Source organism: Schistocerca piceifrons, chromosome 11 (genome assembly GCF_021461385.2).
Source record: "Schistocerca piceifrons isolate TAMUIC-IGC-003096 chromosome 11, iqSchPice1.1, whole genome shotgun sequence".
Lineage (NCBI taxonomy): Eukaryota > Metazoa > Arthropoda > Insecta > Orthoptera > Acrididae > Schistocerca > Schistocerca piceifrons.
This window is the reverse complement of record NC_060148.1, coordinates 94,487,206-94,511,701: the sequence shown is the minus strand read 5'-3', so window position 1 is coordinate 94,511,701 and position 24,496 is coordinate 94,487,206. Positions and strand designations below refer to the sequence as shown.

The 24,496-nt window shown below is 37.1% G+C and overlaps 1 protein-coding gene across 1 annotated transcript in view; it reads right to left on the bottom strand.

Annotated features, from left to right (window-relative positions):
• LOC124719744 (zinc finger protein 99-like) overlaps positions 1-24,496 on the bottom strand; it is a 113,901-nt gene that overhangs the window by 5,541 nt on the left and 83,864 nt on the right. The window contains exon 4 of the mRNA XM_047244945.1: positions 8,072-8,109. Coding sequence (XP_047100901.1) covers positions 8,072-8,109 — 38 coding nt within the window. The remainder of the gene's footprint in view (positions 1-8,071; positions 8,110-24,496) is intronic.

Below are 24,496 nucleotides of genomic sequence, written 5' to 3'. Positions count from 1 at the left end.
TTACATTTTCAACATACTACTGTGATTTTGCTCTTGAACTGTTTGTCGCTATGTTTTCTATTATGTTTAAGAAATAATTATTAAATGCATTTTCTAACTGTGACTCACCATTTATAGCCCTTCCTCAGTTCAATAGTGATATTATCCTGTTCTGTAGCTGGCTGTACTGTCTCTCATGTCACTACATTTCATACAGCTTTAAGTCAGTTGTTGGAAGGAAGGAATGATTTCTAACATTATGTACATGTTTATTGATTTTTTTAATAATAGAAAATAATATATAAGAAAGAAACATGCTTGTCTGAAGTGAAGAGTGGCTATTTATGTTACATTATAAAATAAACACAATAATAAACTGCATTTCTACTACAATATGGTGAATATCCTGTTGCCTCTAAAGCTGTTTGCCTTTGCATTAAGGATATACTCTTGGTTCTAAAAGCCTTGACTATATGGTACATTTCTGAGTAACAGGAAGGCAATACCATCTGGTTTGAGGGAGGGAGAACACAAGAAGGGTAAAGTTAAGACATTTTACTGAGGGAAATTGACTGTGATGTGATGATGGCACAGAATGTATACACACTCTCGAGTATTTACGATGATGAACTACAATAAACTGAGAGAAAACTGTAAAAAGAGAGCCAGGTGCTAACCTCAAATAAAATGATAGAATAGATAGCATCAGCTTGGCTGACCACTGCATGTCAAATTACAGATCAACAAGGAAACATCTCCAAAAATATTACATAATGTAATTTTGGCATCTGAAGGATGTTGAAGCTCTAAATTCATACTTCTTGCACAAGAAACTTGGTAAACGATTTGGCAAGTTTGATTTCCAAATTTATCTTATAGAGAGCTTACTTTAAAAATGAAGTCCATTTGTGAATACTACCACTCAGCAAAGAAAAGTGGGTTGCCCTTGCCAACTGTAAGCTCCAACACATTTGATGGGATGATAATTTCTTACATATATTTCTTCTAATGGGTGGAAACAGACACTGTCAAGTGTGCTGCAGCGAAGATGATGTCAACAGGTAAAAAAGAAGAAGAGGAGCCCATGTTCATTGTGAAGAATACAAAATTTGATTATGTACAATACTGTGTTTTGAGTTGTACCATACGAAAACTAATTTCTGAATAAAAATTATACAAGAAAACCCTGTATATAGTAAAAATATTTCTGAGGCTATCAAAATAAATCAAAATCGTAAACTACCTTGCAGATAAGACAGTGTGCTGGATCAGGACTCGAATGTTTGGTTTAAGATGGGTTTCTTCAGAATAACTGTCCCACTTTTATCCTCTTAGGCTGATGAAAGATATTCATGGGAAACGAAAACGTAGTTTAGAAAGTTGTGAAGTGTGGAACATACCACTGTGCTCACCCTTGTTCAATGCATGTGTAAACAGATGTAAAAGTAAGTCAACTTGCATATCGGCAAGGCATGACACCATGGAAGCGAACAGAAGAAGAACACTGGAAAGAATGTTAACAAATGAAGAATTGTGTTGACAACCATCATTTGGTCTCTAATGTCAAAGCATTACACATACATGTCACAGTCTATTGTAAGCTGCAAGTTATGAGCGATCTCCATCACACACAATTGTATAACTAATTGTACAGTAGAAACTTTGATGCTACAATATAGAATAAATATTGTAAACTTGACTAAGTTATTTCAATAAGCAATAGGTTAGAGCTCTCTTTCAGCACCTGTCTCAACTGCAAAAAGAGAAGTCAGAAGACAGTTCAGTGGCACTACGTAGCATGTACACTCAAACAATTAACTTCTAGAATGGCAACTTGTAAGATGAAGTTGGCACACACATGAAACCGAGTGACACATCATACATGGAATAACTGCATCACCAATGTACCCCATTAACACTCATTTTTCGTGCACTGGTGCGGGGCGATTCAGTTCCGTGAATATGAACATGTGCAGTCAGTGCAATATGCATGATATTTTAGGCAAATCCTGTTTTATTACTGACATGTTGATGTACCACTTTCTTCATGTTCCTTGACTGATATGTTAACTACCTCACATTGTACATATGATGGAAATGTATGGAGATGTATTTGGATAATATATGTTGTATATATCCATTTTGTGAAAATATGTACCCCATCTTGTTACATCTGACCTGAAATGTTTGTAGTTCTTGATCTATATGCTTCACAGATCCAATGATGGCAACTCAGATTTGTAAAAACCAGTCGTCAGATAAGAAACTATTACTGGCCATCTTGACCATTGAAGTTTTTACTTCTACATTTTATATTGTTCATTCACTCCCACACTTACATGATGTCAAGCATATACAACAGAAGTTTCCCTACGTTCATAATATGCATAGCTGCTGCCAAAAGCATTGAACTGTTAGCAAAATACTATCACAACAATTGTTTTGATAAAAGCATGTCGAAACATTTCAGATGATACTGTGCTGCAAGAGAAAGTGCCGCAAGGTGTGGGTATAATTACAAGGGCATGATCAGACAGCTGTGTGCAAAACTATTGGCAGCAGCAACAGCAATAGCAGCGGTGGCACCACCACCACCACCATCACCACCACCACCACAGTGGCAGGTAGTACCAAAACAACTTGTACACAAGAAACAAAACCAGTCAGGAAGTTTATATATTTTAGATTTAGTTAAGAGATATCATGAATATGCAAAGTACTACATCCTTACTTATTTAGTGTGCATCTCACATGTTATTAACCCCAAGTTTAGTACACAAGAGTTTCTATAAACAACAAATCCTAATAGATAAAGGGGAACAGAAAAGTAGTATAGTCCATTACGTTAAAATAAAAATTAAATTATGCTTTACCAGTGGCTTTTTCTTTGTTTTGGAAAACACTTTCAGCTTTGTGTAGAAACTGGAACGAACACCAATGATACATTTACTTAAGCTAGTACAACTGCAGTTTTCATTCAGTCACGGTGAATCAAAATCACTGAGCTGCAACTGTTTTACTGGTGGGTTAGCATGGCTGTTGACCAGGTGGATAAGAGGTTTTCATAAACAAAAAACCATATCAGACCTTTAAATGCAAAATCTATTTTACAAATTTGCAGACTGATCAATGAATGTGAATGACACACATTTTCAGATTGTTCCAGGATAAGATGTGTTGTGGGCATCTTAATACTATTCAACAGTATGGAAATGGTTATAAACTTGCCACTACGTTTACAGCCAACCATTCTGAAATGTGATTCCCCAACACCTGATCACCCAGGACTCCAGAACACAATTCACTGAATCAGATGTAGTTACCATTGGCCATGTTACCACTGTTGCCTGTACTGCCCCTGTGGGATCTTGGTCCAGTAATCTCCCCTGCAGTTTCCCCATTAGTATGTCTCTGCCACTGATCAAAGACATTTCATTCTGATACACACATTCGATAAGTGAGACACTAAGCTTTGGGAAACACATACCTCTCTACTGTTTTTTATGGCTTGTGTAATTTGATGATATATACTGATGTGACCTAACACAACTTGAAAATTAGGTTATTTTCCTTATGGATGATGATGCATAAGAAGTTGAACTCACAATCTACGTCTGTCAACACCTCTTTCTCAGAATTACTCCTTCCTTACCTCTTTCACATAAACGATTTGCAAAGAAGTGAAAATATAAGTAACCTCTATATGAAACTTTCCCCTTTTTGCAATATTTGTTTATAGGACAGCATACATCATCCATGTTACTATGCTTACACCTCACTTTGAAACTATTTAACCTATATATCTAGATAAATATCATTTCTATGTGACTAATAAAATGTCTGCAGTTAGTCATCATAATGGTTATAATAGTATGAACTTCTTACAATAGTTATTGTGTCACTAATGCCATACATAACAAATTGTTCTTTAAGAAGAAACCACAACAAAATGGGCTCATTTTTAAAATTCGCAATCACCAAGTTAATGCAAAATATTGTATACCACAGATTTTTCTAGTCTGTGTTCCAAAAAAAAAAAAAAAAAAAAAAATACCTAGTAAGTACAGCCTACATGGGTAATTTCTTATACACCACATTCCAGATAGTCAGATGTTGTGCAGAGCTGATGCCTACTGAAGACATGGTACAGGTGGCTCAAAAACCTCATACTTTCATAATCCATTTTCACAGAGAGAGAAACAGTCACAGTTACATATACACCACTTCAAGGTATTATGAGCATAGAGAAAGTTAGTGTGTTCCAAGTAGAAAGTCAGTAAATAGTATCTTAGGGCCAACAGCTCAGGCGAGCTACAAGCTGACCACACTTTTCATTTTATTCTACTTACAGGTGGTGGGCAGCCCATTACAGTAACTACTGTGGAATACACAATACTTCTTTCTCAGTAGAGGAAACAAATGTTTCATTGCAGAAAACACAAAGTCAATCACTTTTTATTACAAGAGCCAGGAAGGTTTATTTGGGATTTTCCAGTTCCTGCAACATGATTACTAGTCTTGGTACTTCCAGGATGGTGGGGATTTATTTGAGTTCCCAGACTCAACAGTCCAAATCTCACAGGAAGTGCAACTTCTTACACAATGCATTTGAAACAGATGTCCCAATAACCATTTCTGACAATAAAAGGTGATATGTAGGTTTCATGTGGCAGAGTTTTTGCCATTGTCTGAGCTATGGTCAAAGTGTTCCGTGGTATCCCTTCCTGATACAGCAGCTTCGATGACCTATCACAACAGCCATAAATATTCCTGGATGCTTCCTGTACCTTTGATGAAGTAGGTGAACAACAAAAAATGTTTTATAATGTTGTTCTGGGCTGAATGTTCAATGCACAAATGCTCTCTTGACATAAAAGATGACTGCTTTTTTGTGCAGATGACCATTATTGGAATTTTCATTAAGCTCTATACAAGATGCCTACTAAGGACTGACATAACTGAACACTAATGTAAGTGCACAAACAGTTTGGTGAACCTATCTCATAACATTCGCAGTCTGAGGTGATTTAAGTAATTCCGAAAATCATCATATAATATCGCACAGACTGTTCTGTGTACTTTTCACCTCAGTGGTTTCCTTTTCTATGCAAGTTATGAACAACAAGCCACCAACTGGAGCCTGCATGTGTAAAGAGCCATGATTATTAGTTGAATTAAATGAAGATAACATTATACAATAGATGCTACTTGTACACCAGAGATATGTCTCTACTCGCGTCCTTAAGTTTTCCACAGCTTTACTCCTGGAGATTCTAGAATTCTAGCATCTATTACTGACATTAATACCTCTTGTAAAGAGTAACTTGGCATGGTAATCAAAACAAGATAGACTGTTATCACTGAGTGAATGTCATAAGTACTGACACAGCTGGCCTCTAACATCATCAGTTCTTGCATATGTTGTATATGTCTCTTCAGCACAGTCTCTAGCCCCATTGGCAATCAAATGGAGACTGTACTCTGGAAGCACAGGAGAATTACAAGGCTTGGCTTGCCAACAGGCCCTTGAAGTGAAATACAGCAATCCGTTCATTAAAGCATCAGTTACCCTATGTGCATTCATAACCCACGGACGTTCCATTGTAGTATAGGATTAATTTAACCAATGACAAGCTTTTGTGTCATTGTTACAAGGGGTTGGGGTGTGAGCAACAATTTGGTTTTTTTTGTTGGGGCATGATGGTTCCATCACGGAAACACCAATGTTCAGAACTAATGGATTGAGTCTACACATGATTCATGGCGTAAGGCAGTTGTATTTGATGTTTGGATAGCTTCATGATCCATTTCTTTGACAACTGTTATTTCCTGCATGTTCCACTGATTAAGGTGGTGGCTTCAGGATTTCAGTATTTACTGTCTTTGCCTGACACCAAAGAGCAGAATGTTAAGCAATACCTATATCTGATGATTTATCTGACAGATATGACACACTGTACTACTGATTCACCATTGGATGTGTTCTTGAGGACCTCTGCCATATGTACTAAGATTTCTACTCTGGATGGCATTTCCATTAACAGAATTGAGTAACAACAAATATCCTCATATAACACACTGTACTCACAGCTCAAGACCAAGTAACTGCTGCAAAAGTTACCAAAACCTTGTGGCACAAAACATTATATTACTGCTTCATGTGTAGCTCTCTGGTAGTTTCCCCTAAATGGCACAGTAAAATGGCAATTAAGAGTCACAGTACAAAAACTTTAAATAACTTATTAGCTCATCCTGTACAGGATAGATGGCATCGCCTCACCTCACTTGATTAAGCAAACAGTTACATTTTCTATTAACACTGATGAACTTGAGTTTAGTATTAATGCTGCTGTGATTTCTGGCTTGTCATTTTTGGTATTCTTGATCTTCTTCAATTATGTGCTAAAGTCTTTCTACCAGCTGTCATCCAAATTCTGTGAAGTTTCCCAAAACTGACAAAAAAAACTTATTTAGTTAAGTATGTTGTGCTAAAACAGTCACCACCTGCTTTACAAAAGATAAGACATTTTTTGTTGGTGGCCTGTACACTGCCAGTACTGTATGTTCATGTGTTGATTGATATACCATTGTAGCACAACATTCAACAAGCTATTCTGCTGGGGCTGGGACTTAGCTCCCACTTTTTTCATATACAGCCACTCACCCTTTTGTCTTACTGGTTGTACAGTACCATATTGGTTTGTACTACTCAGCATGAATCCACTGAATATCAGGAATGAAACATAATAGAAATGCTGTCATTCCACCTGCATGTTAATATTTCTGTATTGGCATTAGAAGTTCATTCTCTTTATTGAGGAACACAGCTACTTGACTGCTGTTGAAGAGAATGCATTACTGACCATACTGCTTTGTAATATTGTTACTTATGGATAATACACACAAAAATCGTTTACCAGCCCCTAACTAATCTGGATTTTTGGTTGATCCAGATCCACTTTTTATCTTTTTTTAAATTGAAAAAAGTGTGGTATTCAGCTGGTAAATTGGCCCTGTAAGCTTTCCGCAACCATTACTAGTCAGTGTGGATGTGTTTCCCACAAAGTTAAGAAACTGTTCTGGTACTGTTCTTTTGTTCTCATGTTTTGAATGTGCATGAATGAAATAGCTTCAAAGTGAAGGAAAGAGGTCATTTAGATGGACAAAGAGTTGGTAGCACTTAACAGAAAACAGAACAGACAAATTAGGATTTCTGAAGAACATAGCTGTGGTGTTAGAATGTAAGAAGAACCAAAACGAAACTGAAGGCATTTACTTAAAAATTGTGAATGAAGACCATTTGCAGAAACACAGTACAATACAGAAAGCAAGAAATGAAACACTGGATGAAGCATTATATATTTGCTTCAGTGAGAAAAGAGAGCAGGGTGTTTCAATATCCGGTGCAGTACTGCAGGAAAAGGTGCAAAATCAGCAAGCTATCAAATGGTGACCCTGAATTCACAGCCATCCAAGGATGGTTGAAAAAGGTGGAGAGCCCATCGTGGCATACCAAGCATTCAGTGATGTGTGAAAGGTTTTCAGGGGATAGAGTGGCCACAGAAAACTTTGAAAAAGAATTTAAAAAAGTTATTTTCTCTGAAAACTTAGCCCCACATCAGATTTATAATGCAGATGAATCAGGACTTTTTTTAATCAAATGCTACCCAGTGAAACAAATAGTATACCGAGAACATAAGCCACCAATCTGGCATTAGTGATACAGCTACAGGATCTTGCTGCTCTCAAATGCTACATCAGTTTGAAACAAAAAAAAAAAAAAAACTGACACACTATTTCAGTAAATAACATGAGTATGCTACAGTAATACAGTAACTACACTTTTATTGCCAAAAGTGTTCCTTGTCAGTGCAAAAATAAAAAGGTATTTTAGTAAATAGAGTTTTTGCATTTAGCAGAATAGCTCCAGATCATAGAAATTCTTGGTAACCTGGATTATCTAGTCCAGATAAATGAAGTTCTTGTGTAATGAACAATTGTGCATGTACTTTTTATGTATGAAATATTTTCAAATGGTTTATATGTAAATCTATAATTCTCACAAAATTCTGCAGTAGATTATAAAACTTACCTTGTACTATTGGCCTGATATCTTGTAGAGGTTGCCACCTGAAATATTTCAAAAATTACCAGTGTTTAAAAAGTGATGAAACACTGAATAAAATTCTGCACACATCCACTAAACTAAGATTGTTTCGAAAGGTGCTGTTTTTAATGCTTGCAAACGGCAATAAAGAAGACACGCTTTGCTGACAGTAGTACTTATTGATACAGATTACAATACAATAACAATTCACACTTCAACACTTGGTATCTTCTACTATATATATTTAAGCCAGTGGTGCAGTTTTAACCATACCTCCTACTTCACACTTCAAAAAGAAAAGCCACCAAAATCATCTTTCACCTATCATGCCATATGACTCACATGTAAGTTTGCTTTTTCATTATAAAATTGAAGTTCACTCCAAGGTGTACCCATCATAGGTAATGCAATTGAGACTTTGTATTCTGGTGAGTTGGAGTGTCTGCTAAAACCATGCCACTTTTAGACAAAAACTGTCCAACAGAGATGGCTGTGTGCAAGTGCATTGTTGTGTTGGAAGAACCAATCCCCTGTCTGCTACAAACTGAGTCTTTTTTGATGAACATTGCTGTACAATCTTCTTACAACTTCCAAATAAAATATTTGATTGGCGATCTGTGAGCGCAAGCTCTCGAATTTTTTAAATATTTCCGGCGATTTGGGCAGTTGATTGCCTTCCAGAACGAGGTTTGTTGTTAACCGACATGTCACCATTTTTAAATCGAGCAAATCTCTTGTACACTCGGTTTTTCACAAAGCATCATCTTGGTAACCTGTTTTCAACATTAAAACATTTCCAACAGCATTTTTACTGAGTATAAAACAAAATTTCACTGTTTCATGCTGATCACTTAAACTTGACATCACAAAAAAAAACAAGAACAAAACAGCGCTAGCAAAAACGATCACTGAAGATAAACAGAACAAGCCAGGTCGACAATACAGGCCACACTGAACTGGCAATGAGTTGTGTTCACACACCTAGTGACAGAAATGCATATCACACAAACTCTGCCAATGGTAATCTTCTTCTTCATCTTCCGGTACCCCCTTGTGCAAGGTTATCATCTGGTCAGAACACAAACACACACACACACACACACACACACACACACACACACACACACACACCAGAGACACTAATTTTAGGTTCAACAAAAGATAATGGAGAAATCAGAAAAACGAAGATATTAGGAAATAGAGTAACAGTATAAACCTTTAAAGTAAGAAGTAGCCAAAAAATACAATCACGAAGAAAAAATTTCACACAACATTAGGAAAAGAAGACTAATGTACTATGTGCACAACCGAGAAATAAGTCATAGTATACTGATAAGAATCATTGTACAGGATTTGTGAAAATTTAAAACAATGACCCAGACAACTTGGGGAAGTGTATGAAGTCCTAGAAAGTAGTGGTGAATAAAAACAAGACACTGAAGATTGAACAACGTACAGAAACAATATTAACAGGTGAGGAGGTCTCCGAGACAAAACATTTCCAAAAAGACAAGGAATGGAATGGACATCAGAAGGGCAGAAAGAAAAGAGGTGAACAGATAAAGGAGTAGCAGAAAGAGATCTAGAGGGGTTTAGGTGGCCTGTAATAAAAATAACAAGAAAAAAAGTTTACTTCCATCTTGGTAATATCTTTGCAGTAGAGCATAATGATACTATATCACTACAAATAAATTACGGCAAACTGCTCAAACGAGTCCCTTGTTTTAGTGGAAGCAAATACACAGGAATGGATGTTTAGGATACTTGGATATTTTACTAAGCCTGCAGGACTCTGTATAAAACCATGGTAACATGACAGAAGCAGAAAGCAAGCAATACAATGTCAGACCAAAACTACTGTCTTGTTACATAGATCACTTTTGACAGACTGACTACCCATCTGAAGAGCACTGTCTCTGACATGATCTGGTCAGAGCAAACCAAACAACACTCAAGGAAAAGAGCTGTTGAGTCTTTATCAGCAAGGCTGAAAATTAATTAGGATAAACATGGTATCTGAAAATTCCTCAAGCTTTCAGACTTCCAGATACTAAGGTAGATAGTCATGTGGCTCTGACTTAAAATGCAAAGGACTGTTCCACATGGAAGATTTCACTTTTAACAATGAAATGCAGACTAAATCATATTTAAAATTTTGCTCTGGTAAACTCTGTTCCTCCTAAATCAAGAGAAACACATTTCACCAGCTCTACACTGGAAATGCTTGTCAGTGAGAAAATCTCATAGAAAGTATGAGCGGGCACCAAACTCCAAAGTTGATACAACTTTTGCACTACTATTAGCAAGGGGAACTTTACAACTTTTGGAAGGTCATGATTTTTATTTTATTTTTCTTACACTGCATTTCTTGTACAGTGAAATTTTATGAAATGATGCATCTAAGTGGCTCAGGTTATCAAATGATTACTAATATTGTGTGAATCCAGGGTGGAACACAGGAATACTGGATTCTTGAGTCTGTATTACCTCAGCCTCCTGTGGCAGATGTATAACTGAATTTTTATCTTGTGCAGACTAACTAGAAACATTTCTTTTCTGGAATATACAGTTCACAAATACAAAATCAATTTGTAATAAGAAACTTTGAAGAATACGCTTAACCTTCTGTTTGCTTCCTTTCCTTATTTTTATTTTATTGCCTATTTCACAATTACACAAAGTCCCTACGTATGCATAAAAGAAAATGTCTGTTGTCTCAAAGGCATTAACTTGAACTGCACAGTCATCATATATGAAATACTTCGTTTTCTATGTGTGCTTCTGTTTTATTAAATTTAACTCTTGGTTTGTCTCTACCTTACTCTTACTGTACCGTAAAGAAGCCAGGGTGGGGAGCATACACAGTGTACTATGCACAATATGAGTTGCAGCAAGATTATTGATAGTGGTGCTTCTGTTCACTGGTTCTGTATCTCGTAGGACTAATCTTTCCCTCAAGGGTGGTTCTATAGCACTGATTTAGTACACAAGAATTAGCATTGCATGACTACACCATCCTATCATATGCATCCAGACACCCATATATAATGTGGAATGGACCACTAGATGTAACTACTGGTGTAGCTACATGTGTAAAAGCAGATAGGGAGTATTGTGTTGTCAGTGCAGAATCAGGGGTCTGTCAGGAAGGCTAAGTGACTTTGAACATAGACTAGGTGTTGGGTGTCACCCCAAACAAATCCATCATGGATGTTTCAACTGTTATAAGACTTCCTAAGTCAACAGTTGCTGATATGACTCAAGTGAACATGCAAAGTATCACCCATGGTTAAATCAAGACCAGACACACCTCATGTACTGATGGAAGGACCCAATGAGCATTGCCAAGGGTGGTTGTAAAAAGTCATAAAACTAGCGTGGAGTAAAGAGCAATGCCACTGGATAGTGGATGACAGAAAACAAGTGATTTTGGTTGAAGAGCCACTCTGTTACACAGCCGTTGATTTACATGATACAGCTGAGTAAAATTGAGACACCATCCATGGCTAATGCAAGGGATCATGGAAGCAAGTCAGTTCAGGCTGGACGGGAACCATTATATCAGGGTTACTTGTCGATACAAGGGGTACTGTCAAGTTGCACTGAGGTGGTTACCATATGCTATGACCAAGTACAGGGAAGAGAGATGTAGTAACATTGATGCACAGAAAAAGGAAGAACCACTGTGATTTGGGTGACCTGGATGCTTCACATCTGTTGGGTCTTAAATGGCTGCTGTAATAGGAACTGATGCTTCAGCAAAACAAAGATGAGATAAGCCTGTATAAATATAAATTGTTTCTAGACACAGGTGATGCAGTCTGCCAGGTACCAGTTCCCAGGGGGTGGGGGTGGGGGTGGTGGTGAAGGGGGTGGTGGTGAGGGGGGTGGGCATTCAGTGGACTATCGGTCTACATGAATCAACAAGTCACCACTTCCAGACGGTCACTCCAAAGCTAGGGCCTTGCTGTTCATCTGGAGTCCAAGTAATCCTACTTCACCTGTTGCCAGCATCTTGCCCTGGTGTTCAACGGGTCGATTCTCATCCTATGCAACTAATCAATAATCATCAACTGTATGGGCAAAATTCCTTACACCCTGCCTCTGCTCGCATGGTCAGATACTGCTGCTGTGAGCCATCTCAACAGTGAGCTAACAACGCAATTCTGCATACCTCAACATGATCCACCCTGTACAATCTAGCTGCCTCTACTTTGCATTGTGGGATGCCACCTATTTCTGGGCTCTGCATCTTTGCTGAGATCATTGTTTCACTGGCCATGCAATGCTGCAAACTGTTGGACCACCTGCTAATGGCTACTCCTCTCTGCTAGCTGCATGCAGCTTATGTCCTGAAGGTATTGGCTATACAAGCCACCATCCCCCCTCCCCCCAAGGGATGGTATTCTAAAACCACCTGACCTCTGCCAATCCATTTCCACCACACACTGTAGAGGCCTGCCACCTTTAGGTCCTACATTTGGTGTGAGAAAACTCCGTCACCTCTATGGTTTGACTACTACAGGGTTGCAGTTTTAAGATGCAGTATGTTGAGTGCAGTAGTTTCTTTTTGTGTTTTTTGACTAACTGCAACGGTCTTGACAAGCCAATGGGATTTTCACAAGTTTTTCAGTTGAAACTGATTTGCAGTATGAGAAAAATGAACTCACATAATGTTCTGAGAATTGTAGACTATGTGTGTTAGTGTGCACCATTTGCAACGGCAATGTATCTGGTTCTGAGCATTGTGTTTAAGTCTGTAAAGTTATAATTTCGAATAGACATTCGGGTGGAAGATTATGTTATAGCAGAAAGTATTAGCAAGTGGGTTATTTAAGTATCCTCAATGTAGTTCTATCTTGTTGTTTTGTCCGCAACTGTGAGAGAGACAATCGTGTTTCTTTCAACGGGAGCTACCCTGTAAAAATGTTGCAAATTTTAGCAGCTGAAGTCCACACTAGTTTTTGCATCAACCATCAATCCTCTGCAGGTCTTCTCACCTTCTGCCATGGTTTTGTGGTTTGCAACTTTCCTGTCTACTAAAGTATTATTCACAAGTAGCTTTATAGGGTTTTTGGTGTTACCCAGAATATTGCAGATCAATGACTGTCGAGACCTTGCTATACTCTTTTGGAGTCCTACTGGTCATGTTTACTCCAATCAAGAATGTCGCCCTGAATGGTATCTGCTAGCAAGTTACAAATCTGGTCTGATACTCACAAGGGGAGGTCACGACATTGGGATCACATATTTACTTCAAAATTTGTACACCATCAGTAGGAAAATAAAACATAATATGCTAGTAGTACAATGTACTACTCTGGCAATTCAAAGAAAATCGCAAGAGAAGTTTTACAGAACTATTGTGTGGTTTATGTATCTGTATGTAGGTACCAGACATTAGAGTTCATGGGGGTCAGGTGATTAACATCCGTGCTTCGTAAGGCAAATGTACATGAGGCGGCAGTTAGACTCCCACTCAAACTTAATTATTAACCTATTTTTTATCACTGCTCCTATTATTTAATTTATGACATTTGTGTGGTAATATAATGAAAGAAACCACATGTATTTGCATGAAGTATTTCCTTGAAGCTTCAATTATGTTTTCCATGTCTGTATGACTAACATCCTGAAATGTGTGATGAGAGCACATCCAATGAGCAGTTGTACATTACTCTTGTGGTATGCTACACTGTGACTTACTATATTACTGACTGTGAATAACAGCATTCGCATCATTATTTATTGAGGTTGGACTTGGCTTTGCAAGCCTGTCCCTGTACTTAATGAAAGTGCAAGTTTTTTCATTAGATTACCTCTCAAACGTCATAAAAACTAAATAATGTAATCAGTGCTGAAATTTAAATGGATTAAAAAATAAGTTTTAGGTTGATTCGAACCATTGCCTTATCGACAACCATCTCGCATAGTGTGAATGCTAACCACTTGACCACAATGACTCCTTATGGGCAGCACCTTTGCACACATATGTCAGTTACATAATAGGTTCACAAAACTTCTCTTGCAATTTTGTCACATTTGTGAGAACAGTGCACCTCACTACTTCCACATTATCTTGTTTTAATGGCCTACTAGAAGTGTACGAAGTTTGAAGTAGATCCATGATCCCAACTTCGTGGCCTTCCCTTTTCAGTAAGCTCATATTTTGTCCACTGAACAACAATGCAGAACTGTATCAAACACCTTAGAGAAATCAAGGAACCTGGAGTCAAGCTGGACACCTTTGTTTAGAGCACTATGCATCCTGTGGACGAAGAGATTGAGGAATGTTCTATTGGGAAGACAAGAACACGAAATATGTTCCATAATTCAGCAAGATACTGGCGACAGCAATATTTATTTATAATTATGTGAATCTGTCAGATGATACTTCTGGGAAAAAATTGATCAGTGTTCCATTCCAATTACTTGGTAACCTTCATGGCTCTAAAAATCTGTTTCTCTCTTAAATGGTCACAAAATAGAAAATATTCAATAAGAATCAGTTCTCAGTATCTGTCATTTTCACATTGGTGGAGACATTGAAAGGAGGGATGTATTACAATGTTTGAAACAACAAAGTGCGGCTCCACAGTCATAGGGCTGGGTCAGGGTCATCCGCCACTTCCCTAATAATAGTGCCAGTGATCTACACTAGGTTTTGTCAGGCAAGCATCAATTACACTACTGGCCATTAAAATTGCTACACCAAGATGACGTGCCACAGATGCGAAATTTAACCGACAGGAAGAAGATGCTGCGATATGCAAATGATTAGCTTTTCAGAGCATTCACACAAGGTTGGCGCTGGTGGCGACACCTACAACGTACTGACGTGGGGAAAGTATCCAATCGATTTCTCATACACAAAGAGCAGTTGACCTGCATTGCCTGGTGAAACGTTGTTGTGATGCCTCGTGTAAGGAGGAGAAATGCGTACCATCATGTTTCCGACTTTGGTAAAGGTCGGATTGTAGCCTATCGCGATTGAGGTTTATCGTATCGCGACATTGCTGCTCGCGTTGGTCGCGATCCAACGACTGTTAGTAGAATATGGAATTGTTGGGTTCAGGAGGTTAATATGGAACACTGGATCCCAATGGCCTCATATCACTAGCAGTCGAGATGACAGGCATCTCATCCGCATGGCTGTAACGGATCATGCAGCCACGTCTCGATCCCCGAGTCAAGAGATGGGGACATTTGCAAGACAACAACCATCTGCACGAACAGTTTGACGACGTTTGCAGCAGCATGGAGTATCAGCTCTGAGAGCACGGCTGTGGTTACCGTTGTCGCTGCATCAGACAGGAGCGCCTGCGATGGTGATGGCATGAGGTGCCATTGCTTATGTGTCTCTGTCACCTCTTGATCGCATTGATGGCACTTTGAACAGTGGACGTTACATTTCAGATCTGTTACAAACCGTGTCTCTACCCTTCATTCGATCTCTGCAAAACCCAACATTTCAGCAGGATAATGCACGACCGCATGTTGCAGGTCCTGTACGGGCCTTTCTGGATACAGAAAATGTTCGACTGCTGCCCTGGCCAGCACATTCTCGAGATCTCTCACCAACTGAAAACGTCTGGTCAAAAGTGGCTGAGCAATTGGCTCATCACAATACGCCAGTCACTACTCTTGATGAACTCTGGTATCGTGTTGAAGCTGCAAGGGCAGCTGTACCTGTACATGCCATCAAAGCTCTGTTGGACTCAATGCCCAGGTGTATCAAGGTCTTTATTAGAGCCAGAGGTGGTTGTTCTGGGTACTGATTTCTCAGGATCTATGCACCCAAACTGCATGAAAATGTGATCACATGTTAGTTCTAGTATAATATATTTGTCCAATGAATACCCGTTTATCATCTGCATTACTTTTTGGAGTAACAATTTTAATGGCCAGTAGTGTACATGTATGAAGTCTATCACATATTGCAACAATTAACATATCATTGGTCAGTTAAATAAAATGTATGAAAATTCAGTGGAAACAAAGTAGTAAAGAAATCCACTCAACACCTTGACAAGGTGGCGTCGGTTGCGCAAATATCAGTGAAGTGTTTTGTAAAAAAAAAGCCAGTTATATACAATTTAAAGTGCATAAACTGTCAAAATAGTGTTTACAGCGGTATTCGTTTGTGCTCTTTCACATATCTATGGATCCATAAATCGTGCATGAAGAATAATCAAGTGAATGTGGCAATCAGAAAGTATTATGCCGGTACTGAAGAATTTGTGTCAGATGCGCTGCAAGAAGAACTCTTGATGGCTAAAAGCTACATTAAAGATATTGAATCACTAATGAATACACTGGGTGTCGATATAAATATAAATTCTTCGTGTATGAAAACCGAACAAAGTGCTGTTTACAACATCGGTGCGGAAACGGTTTGCGCTAGACAAAGTGCTTCAATATGTGCTACAAATACGAGAAACACAACTCAACTCCTTGCGCACGAGAAACATGCAAAAAAGAAGACTGAAATCGCAAACAGGTCAAGTATTTTATTTGATGTAGGCGTGCCACCGAGAGTTTCAAAACAGAAGCAAATAAATACTATTCAGAGCAACTCTAAAGACGTTAGAAATGTAGTAAATAACTTAAAACTCGATTTACGGCCAGAGAGACAAAAGAAGTTAGCGAGAGAAGAAGCAAAAAAACCAAAAATCTTCATCTTCTCTAATAGACATGGACGAGATTTGGCCACTATTCTTATGAATAAGCAATCGGAATTTTTAGTTACAGGAACTGTAAAACACGGGGCTCCCCTCCAGGAAATAGTTAAAGACTGCAACCCACATACAAATGATGTCTGTGTAGTTATTGCTGGAGCTAATGATGTACGTAAAAACGAGTAAAAAAATGCAGTCAGAGCATTGCGCCAAACGTTGGAAAGAATTGGACACCAAAAAACGATCGTCGTTAGCATTCCACACAGACATGACTTAATAAAAAGTTCATGTGTAAATGCCGAAATAAGTTTCAGAAACAAAGTTTCGGAAAATCTGTATAGCATTCAAACATGTCAAGTTCTTAGACATTAGCTCCGAAAAAAGAAGCTTCTTTACTCGCCATGGAATGCACAGAAACCGCCGAGGAAAACATGTACTTGTAACGCATTATTAACAGAAACGTCCAAAATTTATGAAAACACCGCTCCACCAATCGCACTAAAAGAACCCGTGCCTAATGAAAGTGTACTATTAGAAGAGAAAAAAACCAGCTGCATCAAAAGATTCCCTTGCAATTAATGAAGAAGCAGACAGGAAAACCTCACCTACAAAATCACAAGAAAACAGCGGCGAATTATTACACAGTCAAAATTTGGATACCGCTATTCCAACAACAGCTCAACAAGGAAACTCTACGAGACCACTGCATCATATTCGTCACTGAAGAGTCACGTTTCTTCTGGGAGTACAGCTTCAAGCAGCAAGATCTCAACATATCTGAGAAGATCGTCAAGTAAAACAAAAAAGTGTCAGCTAAGAACGAAGATTTTTTATAGTTAAGTCACATTTTTCGCACGAGGGCACAGCAGACATAAATCTTCCTCACATAGAACAATATCACAACCTTAACATATACTGTCACAATGTACAAGGATTGAGAAATAAAGTAAGTGAACTTGAAATTCTTACAAGTGATACTAATGTTATGTCAGACATGCACTTACTGTGTATTACTGAACATTGGGTAAAAGAGTCAGAATTACCTTATCAGTATATTCAAAACTTCAGATTAGTCCATCACTATTCTAGGAAAAATTACAAAAGTGGTGGAACTTGAATATACATAAGAAATAAGCATTAGCTGTGAACCTTTCCATCCCTGTGAAGTGTTTTCCATAGACAAAGACATTGAAATAGTTGGGGTAGTACTTGCCGACCTAAATATGTATATAATGTGTGTATATACATCACCTAGTGGTAACTTTTCAGTCTTCCTCAGAAAGTTTGCACTATTGCTAGAAAAAGCTTGTCACAACAACTCAAAAAATATAATAATATGTGGTGATCTCAACATTGATTTCCTTGAAGAATCTGTGCGAAAGTCCCAATTAGTAAATTTAATGATGTCATTCAGCTTAAATATGAAAGGTATATGTCCTACGAGATTAAACAGCTGTTTTCATCAGGTTGCTACTAACACTGATTGCACTGTAAGAATTATAGATGTTGGTTTTTCAGATCACAGTGCACTAACAATATATTTTAATCCACCACTCAATGTACTCCCAACAGGAGAAACTGTTATTAAATGTAGAAGTTATAGTGATAGCAACGTAATCAACTTTGTACTTAGCTTAGAGAAAGAACACTGGCAAAGTGTATTTACTTCCTCAACAACAAATGAAAAATATGACAATTTTCTGTAGATATTTGAATATTACTTTAATTGCCACTTCCCAGAGAAAACAAAGACTATCACTAACAAAAAACAGAATGCTTGGGTCACAAAAGGTATTAAAACTTCATCAGGAAAAATGAGGCTGCTGCACAGACTTAGCAAACTGGACAATGGCAAATCCAAAGAGTTAAAGGTATACTATAAAAATTACAAAACCACATACAGGAGAGTTATCAAATGGGCTACAAAAGCTCATAATGATAAAACAATTAGGTGCTCTTCCAACAAATGTAAGACCATCTGGGGTATAGTAAACAAACACACTGGCGGAAAGTTCAGGATAGAGGATAAAACCACACTAAATATAGAAGGACAAAAGACTGAAAATGCACATAAAATTGCCAACAAATTCAACAGCTATTTTTCAGAAATTTCCACAAATCTCCTGACCAACTCTTCAAATACTGTTCACTTTCCTCCCACAAATCTCCTGACTAACTCTCCAAACAGAGCACACTTTTGTCTCAAAAATAATACTCCTCTGAACTCCTTTTTCCTATCTGCTACAACACCATATTAAATTGAAGATATTATAAAAAAAAGAGTCAAAAAGATTTATTCTGCAGGGCATGACCTGATACCCTGCTTCTTACTTCATAAGCGTTCAAATTACATCAGTGGACCCCTGCCAAATATCATAAATACCTCATTTCTAGAGGGAACATTTCCAAACCAGCTAAAACTTGCTAAAATTATACCTCTCTACAAGAAGGGAGAGAAAATGGGCATGAAAAACTATAGGCCAATTGTTATACTACCTGCCTTCTCAAAAATATTTGAATACGGTATGTTAACTAGATTAGAAATATGTTTAAATTCTAACAACATAATCACACATTCCCAATACAGATTTCGGAAAAATAGGTCCACCACACATGCTCTGTATGCATTTCTAGAAAATGTGCTCAAGTTTCGTTGACCATAAACAACCTGATGTTGGTATATTCCTTGATCAGTCCAAGGCCTTTGATATGGTCGACCACATGCTGCTCCTTATGAAACTCCATAAGTATGGGATTAGAGGTGTAGCCCACAATTGGTTCCACAGCTACCTTAGTCAAAGAAAGCAATATGTAGAAATAAGAAAATCAGAGACATTCAGGCACTGCAGGTCAGATATAATACATACAACAAAAGGCGTCTCTCAGGGATCTGTCCTTGGCCCTGTTCTTTTCATATTGTTCATAAATGATCTCCCAGAACACATACGAAATGCCAGCTCCTTTCTCTATGTGGACGACACAAATATCCTAATAACCAGTAGATGTGACACCTTGCAAGATGCAGTTAATGAAACTACTTGTCATTTACCATCATGGTTTGAAGCAAATAGACTACTCATAAATACTCAAAAAACTGTAAGTATGAACTTCCATACTAGACAAAATCTAACCCCTTTCAATGCAGTTATAGTTATCGGCAAAGATGACATTACGAACAGGCAGGACACCAAATTTCTTGGGCTTACCATCAGTAACACACTAAATTGTAAACCACATATTGAGGCACTCTCACAAAAGCTTAGTAAAACCTGCTATCTATTACGATCATTAAAAGACGCAGCCAGTGTACATACCTTGAAGCTGGTGTACCATGCCCTGTTTGAGTCTGTCTTGAGGTATGGCGTAATCTTCTGGGAAAAGAGCTCTGATTCTCTCACAAATTCCAAGTTACAAAAAAAAAAAAGTAGTAAGAATAATGAAATGAAAAAAAGGACTCAACACTGAATACCACTATTTCAACAGCTAAAAATCCTGCCACTGCCATGCCTCTATATATTGGAACTAGCTTGTTTTACAGTAAAGCACTTGGACGTCCTCGACAGAAATGCAGACTGCCACACACGACACCAGAACCAAAATACAGTTACAAATTATAGCCCATAACACAAAATTATATGCGAATGGAGATCATGTATGGGCATTAAAATATACAAACACCTCCCAACAGGCATAAAACAAGCAAAAACCCAAAAATAATGAGAATTAAATTAAAGCAATTGCTACTAAATCACTGTTTCTATTCCGTACATAAATTTCTTGAAACAAAATTTTAATTTCTTGAAACAAAATTTTATTTACTTGAAACAAAATTTTAATTACTTGCAATAAGCTGTTTATTCAGTTGTAGATGTTTCTACTTAGTAATATAATTTAATTATTGTTTGTTACTCATATTCCATCTGTATCGCTTATATGTATTCTGCTATGTGCAGTATGCACCACCATCATCTCTCATCACAAACTACCTTTTTTATATTTTGTCTATATATCCTATATGTATTCTGCTACGCGAGTTATGTGCCACTACTGTCATCTCTCGTCATATACCATCTTCACATAATTTTTCAAATTGACTTGTCCTACATCATGATGTGCTTTGCTGTACAAATTGTGGGATCTACAGGACCAATAATAAATCAAGTTTAATGCTGTATGTTCTTCACACAAGACACATATAGCCATAAGTAAAATCATTAAAGAAATACATGTTTCTTCAGCAAGGTTAAAGACTTAACTATGTACTAATATCAAAGCTCATCAGTAAGTCTGCTGCACTGTCCATTAAGTAGAACTACCACTTGCCAAAGCTAAAACTGTCCAGTCACAAAACAAATACCACTTGAAAATTGCGTGAAAATGTATAAAACCTATGTGCCACTTGAAATTCTATCATCCACAAAAGTTTAAAATATTGACAGGACTGCAGCCGTGACTAACTTCAACTCCCGCCAAAAGTTACCCCAACTCACCATAAACCGTCCACTGGCCCACACCCCATAAAAAATGAGACAGACAGACTGCCGAAGACCTAGAAGCACAGTGGTGACACCTATTTGAAACCTTGACAATGCATGCCATGCTGGTCATCCTCACAATTACTTCCAATATTATACTGAAATGATGATCAGTAAAAGACACTGTTTTTCTCAAAACTTAACATCTTGAAGCAAGCACATCCCCATGCTGGTCACTTTCCAACCCTAACATTATAAATACATTATAAAACATTATAAATACATATTATGCTAAATGTGAATGAAAACATGATATGGCACCAATCATGAACAACTTTTAAAACAAGTAACTACAAATAAACAATTGTATACACACAAACATTGCATATCAAAATAAAACTATAATTTCCTGCTCATTTATGTGATGCCCTTAGTTTTGAGGAGGCATGTACCAGTTTGAATCATGGCGAATTTAATTTGAGGCCTGCCTAAATCACATTGCATAACACTTAATTTGGCACAGAAATATCTAAACGTAAATAAACTTAAGAAGAGGTTACTGGTGTAGTGTAACATCCTGATGTCTTCATTTGTGTAACTATGGAGTACATTTATTTCCATGTATTCACCGGGGAGTCTGACGTATTCTCCATGGTTTTGGGGGTTTTGTTTTACCAATAGCAAAATTTAAACTTTTTTCAGTCATTGTTTACAAAAAATACATCTAATTAAAACCACGCACTGTTGCACTGAACTCATGTCGTCGAGAGGCAAAATTTGATTTTGTTTTGCTAGTTTCAATTTTAGTGTTTTTCTATGCAGAATTGGTAAGTAATACTTCGTTCCTGGATAGTAAGATACTGGCAGGTGGCCAAGTATATACTCTCTTTTTTTTCAGATTGATCAGCTAAATTTTACTTTTGATTCTTCGAATCCTTCTCTTGTTGATGTCTTTCATTTGTTTAGACTGAATTCTCGTTTCGTTCACCCATAAGAGTGAGTATGTTTACATCTGTGACAGTTCTCTTTGTTTTGTGTCAGCTTTCAACACTTATTAAGTGAGAGTGGGTCTTCCTCATTCTTGAAAAGCTTTATATATATCCAGAACAAACTGCACAACACTTTTTTTTATTTTATATAGATATTTAACACCTTCATCAGCAGTGATGAAATTTTGATAGTGGCTTTTCAGATAATCTGGAATTTATTTCCTGTCACTCGCTAAGCTTAAGTGTTTACAGAGGTTCATAATTTATTGTGTGGAAGATTCCTTTCTCTCTATGGTAACACACACTTCAAATTATTAAGTCACAGCTCAGAGATTTAACACTTTCTCTGTTTCATTCTTTTAATTGTCTGTGTGTGAATTTGAGCATTTGACCCATGTAATTTACTATTTTCAAGTGCAACAACTTTTGCATGGTTTTCTGACTTCTGTGCTTTTCTGTTTTTCAGTGCTTCCTATAGCTTTTCTAAGTCTAGTGAAAGGTATAGAAAAGAAAACTCTTCCAGTCTTTTCTATGGCTTCCATATCCTTTTTAAATGCATTTCACAAAATCTGCAAAAAGCCTCATTTCAGTTATGGTCAAAGTACAAGCAATTATACTTACACACCCATTTTTTTGGTATTTAATCTCGTGTTCAGCACTGTTTAGGATAACTTAAGAACGAGTCAGAAATAGCACATTTTTCGTTTGAAGAATGAGGAAGAGCAAGTGAAATTGCAGGAAGAAATTCACTTTCATTTCTTTCAACAGATTCATAATTATCTGTCTTCTGCAATACTGTCTTTTACTAGCAAAGACAAGGAAGTTTGGTTTTCAAACTATTTCAGCACTGAAACTACTACTAATATGACATACCGACAAAGACTATATGCAGTCTGCTTAACAAGCTGTTGACTAACCAAAAGCTTAAAAATAGGTACAGCAGTATTTTCATTGTCCCTGTGTGTGACAACGTTTCATCTGTACAGTGAATAGTAATCTGTCCTATTAATAATACTGTTATTCTATCCTTAACTTCCCACTGTCTGCTTTAAGCATTAAAATAGCTGCAGACAAGAAGCTGAAATCTATTACATCAATGCAAGCTGCTTATTGTCAGAGTGTGTGGCAGATGGCAGCATTTGTATTTAGATGAATACTTTTTGCATGCATCAGAATACTATCAGTGAAGAAACAAGATGTTTAATAGAGATGCTAAATTTGCATTGTAGCACTACAAAGAAATTTTGGATCACATCAAAAATGAAACAAAAGAAATACTTGAGAAAGCTGAATTACAGCAGATACAGGGAACTATCTCATTATTCATGGCAGGATATTTTACCTGTTAGTTACTGTTTTGAATCACGTTCACACTTTTACTTATAAAATACTTTATTAAAATATACATATGTTCACTTTACAAAAGACACACGAAGACTATCTATTGCACCTCATCACTCACGCATATATACACAAACATAGCTGTCACCACAATCGATACGTCTCGAACATACTCGATATAACTTATTCTAGAACGATGTTCTGGAACTTTCTCATATCCGATATAAATGTATTACATAATTCCAACACGCCTCCTTACATTTATATCGCGATGTTTAACATATTCCTAATTTTAATGAATTTTTCTTTACATAACGACTTTGTGAATATATCTGCAACATTTTCATTTGAATCTACTTTAACAATATCAATGAGTCCCTGTAAATAATACTCATTCACAAAATGGTAATGCACTTCTATGTATTTTGAATTCTTTGTAAAATTACCAAACTTCGCTATATTTAATGCTCCTGAATTATCTTCATATATGACAATAGGTTTTTCAAATTTAACATTAAAAATGTCTAAAATATCATGTACAAGTTTCACCTCACTTACAGCTTCAGACAATGCTACATATTCTGCGAAAGTTGAAGCCTTTGTAACACTCGCTTGTTTTCTTGACTTCCAAAATACAACATTACCAAATAATCTAATTACATAACCAGAAGTTGACTTTCTATCCACACTATCACCTGCCCAATCTGAATCCACAAAACAATCTAATATCTCAGCACTTTCATTCCTACAATAGTTTAATTTCAAATCTTTAGTTAAATATAAATATTTCAAAATTCTCAAAGCATATTTAAAATGAGTACTACTGTAACAACTTTGGAATCTGCTCGAGTAATTCACGCTATAGCTAATATCTGGTCTAGTACCCGAACTTACGTACAAGAGTGCACCTATCAAGTTTCTATATCT